This window comes from Lucilia sericata, unplaced genomic scaffold, assembly GCF_015586225.1.
Source record: "Lucilia sericata isolate MDLA Ls3-8-SP2 unplaced genomic scaffold, ASM1558622v1 Contig000249F_arrow, whole genome shotgun sequence".
Lineage (NCBI taxonomy): Eukaryota > Metazoa > Arthropoda > Insecta > Diptera > Calliphoridae > Lucilia > Lucilia sericata.
In genome coordinates, this window is record NW_023994275.1 from 367,501 (window position 1) to 374,216 (window position 6,716).

The following is a 6,716-nucleotide window of genomic DNA, read 5'->3' on the forward strand; positions in this document are numbered from 1 at the left end:
TCGTTCGTTCGTTCGTTCGTTCGTTCGTTCGTTCGTTCGTTCGTTTAGTTAGTTAGTAGTTAGTTAGTTAGTAGTTAGTTAGTTAGTGCAAGGAGGCTGTATGTTACATCAAATCCAAAGAAATAGGCCTAGGCCCTCACCGGGCCGATTTTGCTTACCTTACCAATTGAATTCTAAACCATGACCTCCAGTCTAACAGATAGGACTGTAACCACTAGTCTGTCTGAAGCCACACAAAAAAACAACCGAATTCATTACAAAATATTCAAAAAGTTTCATATAACATTTTTTTCTTCCCATACACAGTGTCAAGGAAACTTTACCGAAAGATTGTGCCGCTGCAACGGCATGTACGCAGCGCAGTGGTATTTACAAAATCCAAATAGATAAGTACAGTTTTGAACCATTTTATGTGGAATGCGACGCCGATACCGAAAATGGCGATTGGCTTTTGATACAAAGACGCCATGATGGCTCTGTCGATTTCTCTCGCAACTGGGAAGAGTACGAAAAAGGTTTCGGTGATGTCGATGGTGAATTTTTTATCGGATTGAAAAAACTTTACGCTCTAACAAACTACAATGGACCACAAGAGTTATTGATTCTAATGGAAGATGCAAATTCTACTGCCGCATATGCCAAATATGATACATTCGCCATTGGAAATGATACAGAGATGTATAAACTAAAGAAATTGGGAAAATTTACAGGCTCAGCAGGTGATTCATTGAAGATTCACTTGGGTATGAAATTCACAACAAAAGATCGTGATAATGATATTCATGCTACTTTAAATTGTGCTGCGCATTTTACGGGGGCATGGTGGCATGCGGGATGTCATCATAGGTGAGTACTTTGACGTGATTACTATTTGTTAGGAACTGAAATTTTTATTTTTATTGTTTACTTTCTTAGTAATCTTAATGGCAAATATGGCGATAATACATTCGGAAAAGGTATCAATTGGAAGTCTTATCGGGGTCATAATGCTTCGCTTAAGTATGTAAAAATTATGATACGTCGACGTAGGAGTTCATCATAAAATGTTTTTAATTGTTTAGAGTTTATGTTTTAATAAAATTATACATATATTATTTATTGGAATAGTAGGATGTTTGTGTTCTTAATAAAATCTGACAAATACAAGACCGTTCGAAATAACCGCAAGGGCAAAATTAAAAACCTCTTCTGATTTAATAAGTTATATGTTGTACGTATTCTGTTCTACATTTTTCAACTAAACTGGGACGAACGAAATAAAGGATTGTTTGGTATTGAAAATGGCCCATCGGTCATTTTGGATAGCCCCCATACAAGTGGACCCTCGAAAAACTACCTTAACGGGCATATATGTTTTAAAAGAGTTACTGTAGCGATAAAATTCAACATAAATAAGTTTTATATGAGTCAAAATCTTCCTATTAAATTTCATGAGGATGGGTCTATAATTGGGTCTACCCCCCTTAAGGGAATTACTTTAAAGCTCATTACTGGCTGAAAAATACGAGTAAAGCTATAAAATTTCACACACATAAATTTTATACAAGTTAAAATCTTTCTAACAAATTTATTGAAGATCGGTCCAAAATTACTTAAATTATCATTTCTGGCTTATAAGAAACATTTATATGAACTAAATCTTTCTACCGAATTTCATGCGGAAAGTTTGGGAACTTACTCTACTGACATAAAAGTGCGAGTGCAGCGATGATATTCGATGTAAACATGTTTATATGAACCAAAATCGGTCAAAAAATTTTATGAAAAACGATCAATCAGGGGCAGCTTTCCTTTTATGGCATACGGTTTGATGGTGGGTATATGAGATTCGTCAGAGCCGAATATAACACTCTCAAGGTGCCTGGCCCCTTATTACAAATCGGTCTATTTTTCGCTAAATGGATGTAGTTCTTTATGCAAAATTTGAGGATTCCAGCTCTAATAGTTTCACAGATACATATGGGTAATTTCATGTCATGTCACCCAACTCAAAAAATCGATTTTGATGAAATTTGCACCAAGGTTAATACTATTGGATAGTATGCCAGACTCAGCTCTATCGGCCAAGAACCGTCGGACTTAGAAAAAATCTCCTTTTGAACATTTTTGCTACGACCAATAGGTGAAAAGTTACAATCATTTGAATAAAATCCTGAATGGCACAAATGCCCAACTTTGACCCCCTCTAGGTCCGGCATTTCTTGACCGTTAGAGCTGAAAATTTGTGTCTAGCCTACTAGTACTAGCCATAGTGCAAATTTCTTCAAAATCAATTTTTTGAGTTGAGTCACTTTACATGAAATTGCCCATACATATAAAAAGAAGATGTTGTGTCTACGGTACTTTACAAATCAATTAGATTTCAATATAATTAAATCTCTGAATCATTCGAATTTTTTATATAAGTACATACGTACATATGTATGTACATAAATTTCTTATCAATTTAAATGAAATCAAAATTCTAAACAGCATTCAAAAACATATGGCGCATTATGAACCTTGTTATACCCTAAATTAACGGCTACATACATATATGTATTATTGTCCAATTCACAATCGATGTTATATGGTTGTATCGTAATTTTTATACCCTACACCACTACAGTGCATACATTTGTGCTGATTTTTGTAACACCCAAAAATATTGGTTCTACACCTTAAAGTATACCAATCGGGTCAGGATCACTTTCTGAGTTGATTTATGTCCGTCCGTCTGTCTGTCTATCTATCTGTCTGCCTGTCCGTCTGTCTGTGTGTCCACATAAACCTTGTGCACACTCTACAGTTCGCAATTTTCAAGATAATTTGATGAAATTTGGAACATACTCTTCTTTTGACCCAAGGACGACCCAAGGAACAACATTATTTGTTTCAAATAATGTTGTTTAAAAATACAACTGTACAACATCATTTGTGAATTGGATAAATACATACAAATCTCATGTTTCTTTTGATCAAAATAGTGTTTTTTTTTTTTCAATTGACGGAAAAGTGCCGATAACCGATGTTATGGAATAAAAATTGCAGATTTTTCTACAATTGTATCGGGCAGTCCTTGGGAGTAGGGGATATTCATGAACGTAGATGTATGCATATTACACTACTTTGGTGTATTTAAATATTATCAGTACAACGTTTTTGATGGGTGTTTAGTATTAAACGTGCCTCTCAACTAAATAGATCATACGAAAATAAAAATGTTTTATTTTAAATCATTTTGCAAAAGTCTTGTGTTAATAAGTTTTATATTTGAAATATTGGCATTGGAAAATAATGAGGTAATTGGCAAACTATTAAAAACAAATTATGTCCTCTAATGCGCATTTTAACAAAGAAATAATTAATTTGTACTCAAAATATTAATGAAAATATTATCATAACTTTTGACCCACATTTTTAACGTTTCAGTGCAACAAACTTGTTATTGAAGGCGGCGAACAGGCTCTTCGAAAACTTTTTAGCGATTTTATTGAAATAAAAACAACAATGCAAGAATTAAAAGCAAAGTTAGTATGATAAATAAAAAAAAATTTGAAATTCTATTAGCCATTAATATATACTTTTAAGATTAGAGGATTATCAAGAATTTAACGAGACCAAAAATAAAGGTATGGAAATATATATAAATTTTAAGAATAACAAATATCAAATCGACTCTTTCTATTTGCAACAGATCTACCAATGTTTGATATACGAGTTGATACTTTACCCCAAAAATGGTAAGACCAACAAGACATTATTTTCAGTGCATAATTAAATCTTAAAATTCATTCTCAGCCAACGTAATTCCCTGCCTAAAGATTGCGCTGAGGCCACTGCTTGTACTCATCATAGTGGTTTCTATAAAATTCAAATTCCTCCCTACACAGAGCCACCATTTTATGTTGAATGTGATGCTAAAACTGATGGTGGAGATTGGATTGTTATCCAGAGACGTCAAGATGGTTCTGTTGAATTCTATCGCAATTGGGATGAGTATCAACTGGGTTTCGGTGATATAGACGGAGAATTCTTTATCGGTTTGCATAAGCTATATGCTCTCACCAACAACAATGGTCCCCAAGAGCTGCTGATCGAAATGGAAGATGTAAATCAAAAGACAGCATTTGCCAAATATGATGCCTTTGCTATAGCCAATGAAACGGATATGTATAAACTAAAGAAATTGGGAAGATATTCTGGTACAGCTGGAGATTCCTTGCAGGATTCAGTAGGTTGTAAATTTACCACAAAGGATCGTCACAACGATCGCAACAGCGAAAATTGTGCCGTTATGTATATCGGTGCTTGGTGGTATAAAGCCTGTCATTTGAGGTGAGTTTGTTATTGGAAATACTTCTCTGAATATACATATGTACTTCTGATTGTTTAATTTTTATTTTTATTTTAGCAATCTAAATGGTCAGTATGGTAACAATGAATTTGGCAAAGGTATAAATTGGAAGACATTTAGCACATACACCGCATCTCTGAAATATGTCCGGATGATGATACGTCGTCGTAGATTTTAGTTTTCTTATGTCGCTGTTACATTATTTAAGATTAAATTTTAATAAAAAGGCCGCTATTCATTAGTATTTTTACACGGTGATGATATTGGAGGCAAGTTCTTACCACGCTAGCTTACAAATTACTACTTAAATAAGTACTTACAAATTAGGAGTTAAAAAGATGTTTTGTTGGGTTTCTTGTTCGCTAGTTCGCTGTTTTACTCACAACACCTCTGCCTAGTTATTTTATAGTGCTTCCAATAATGGTTTTCACACAGAAAAAATATTTTCTTTCTGCTCTAGTGCGCAATTAAATAAAATGTGCAAATAAAACGCCAAAACTTACTTATGTTCCTGATTGTATGTAAGTCATTCCAAGAGTACTTAAAAGTAATGCAGACGGTAAGTAGTAGTCATTGAAAAGTAAGTGGCTATGTAAGTACAAGCAATTTTTTATTACAACGAAAACTAAAAATATGTAGATACATTTTATAAATTTTTAATAACTATTGACTAATTGGAAAAAACTTTCACAGAATGATTAGCATATACATACATAAGTATACAAAACATCATTCGATTCAAATGCTAATTCGTTATTATTAAGTAATGAGTTCTTTTACGATTATGGTAAATTATGTATAATTCTGTCCCGATAAGTCGAGTTAGTTAGTTAGTTAGTTAGTTAGTTAGTTAGTTAGTTAGTTAGTTAGTTAGTTAGTTAGTTAGTTAGTTAGTTAGTTAGTTAGTTAGTTAGTTAGTTAGTTAGTTAGTTAGTTAGTTAGTTAGTTAGTTAGTTAGTTAGTTAGTTAGTTAGTTAGTTAGTTAGTTAGTTAGTAGTTAGTAGTTAGTTAGTTAGTTAGTTAGTTAGTTAGTTAGTTAGTAGTTAGTTAGTTAGTTAGTTAGTTAGTTAGTTAGTTAGTAGTTAGTTAGTTAGTTAGTAGTTAGTTAGTTAGTTAGTTAGTTAGTTAGTTAGTAGTTAGTTAGTTAGTTAGTTAGTTAGTTAGTTAGTTAGTAGTTAGTAGTTAGTTAGTTAGTTAGTTAGTTAGTTAGTAGTTAGTTAGTTAGTTAGTTAGTTAGTTAGTTAGTTAGTTAGTTAGTTAGTTAGTTAGTTAGTTAGTTAGTTAGTTAGTTAGTTAGTTAGTTAGTAGTTAGTTAGTTAGTTAATTAGTAGTTAGTTAGTAGTTAGTTAGTTAGTTAGTTAGTTAGTAGTTAGTTAGTTAGTTAGTTAGTTAGTAGTTAGTTAGTTAGTAGTTAGTTAGTTAGTTAGTTAGTTAGTTAGTTAGTTAGTTAGTTAGTAGTAGTTAGTTAGTAGTTAGTTAGTTAGTTAGTAGTTAGTTAGTTAGTTAGTTAGTTAGTTAGTTAGTTAGTTAGTTAGTTAGTTAGTTAGTTAGTTAGTTAGTTAGTTAGTAGTTAGTTAGTTAGTTAGTTAGGTAGTTAGTAGTAGTTAGTTAGTTAGTTAGTTAGTTAGTTAGTTAGTTAGTTAGTAGTTAGTTAGTTAGTTAGTTAGTTAGTTAGTTAGTTAGTTAGTTAGTTAGTTAGTTAGTTAGTTAGTTAGTTAGTTAGTTAGTTAGTTAGTTAGTTAGTTAGTTAGTTAGTTAGTAGTTAGTTAGTAGTTAGTTAGTTAGTTAGTTAGTTAGTTAGTTAGTTAGTTAGTTAGTTAGTTAGTTAGTTAGTTAGTTAGTTAGTTAGTTAGTTAGTTAGTTAGTTAGTTAGTTAGTTAGTTAGTTAGTAGTTAGTTAGTTAGTAGTAGTTAGTTAGTTAGTTAGTTAGTTAGTTAGTTAGTTAGTTAGTTAGTTAGTTAGTTAGTTAGTTAGTTAGTTAGTTAGTTAGTTAGTTAGTTAGTTAGTTAGTTAGTAGTTAGTTAGTTAGTTAGTTAGTTAGTTAGTTAGTTAGTTAGTTAGTTAGTTAGTTAGTTAGTTAGTTAGTTAGTTAGTTAGTTAGTTAGTTAGTTAGTTAGTTAGTTAGTTAGTTAGTTAGTTAGTTAGTTAGTTAGTTAGTTAGTTAGTAGTTAGTTAGTTAGTTAGTTAGTTAGTTAGTAGTAGTTAGTTAGTTAGTTAGTTAGTTAGTTAGTTAGTTAGTTAGTTAGTTAGTTAGTAGTTAGTTAGTTAGTTAGTTAGTTAGTTAGTTAGTTAGTTAGTAGTTAGTTAGTTAGTTAGTTAGTTAGTTAGTTAGTTAGTTAGTTAGTAGTTAGTTAGTTAGTTAGTTAGTTAGTTAGTTAGT

The 6,716-nt window shown here is 31.6% G+C and overlaps 2 protein-coding genes across 2 annotated transcripts in view; both read left to right on the forward strand.

Annotated features, from left to right (window-relative positions):
• Nucleotides 1-1,146, forward strand: part of LOC119602692 (ryncolin-4-like) — a 3,199-nt gene extending 2,053 nt beyond the window's left edge. The window contains exons 5-6 of the mRNA XM_037954340.1: nt 307-846; nt 916-1,146. Of these exons, the coding sequence (XP_037810268.1) occupies nt 307-846; nt 916-1,042 (667 nt within the window). The 3' untranslated portion in view covers nt 1,043-1,146. The remainder of the gene's footprint in view (nt 1-306; nt 847-915) is intronic.
• Nucleotides 1,147-3,145: 1,999 nt separating this feature from the next.
• On the forward strand, nt 3,146-4,594 carry LOC119602709 (fibrinogen C domain-containing protein 1-like). The gene is made up of 6 exons (XM_037954362.1): nt 3,146-3,281; nt 3,412-3,509; nt 3,571-3,611; nt 3,677-3,722; nt 3,781-4,317; nt 4,394-4,594. Exons 1-6 carry the CDS (start codon nt 3,201-3,203, stop codon nt 4,512-4,514), a joined length of 924 nt encoding a protein of 307 aa, XP_037810290.1. The 5' UTR covers nt 3,146-3,200; the 3' UTR covers nt 4,515-4,594.
• The last annotated feature ends 2,122 nt before the right edge of the window (nt 4,595-6,716 follow it).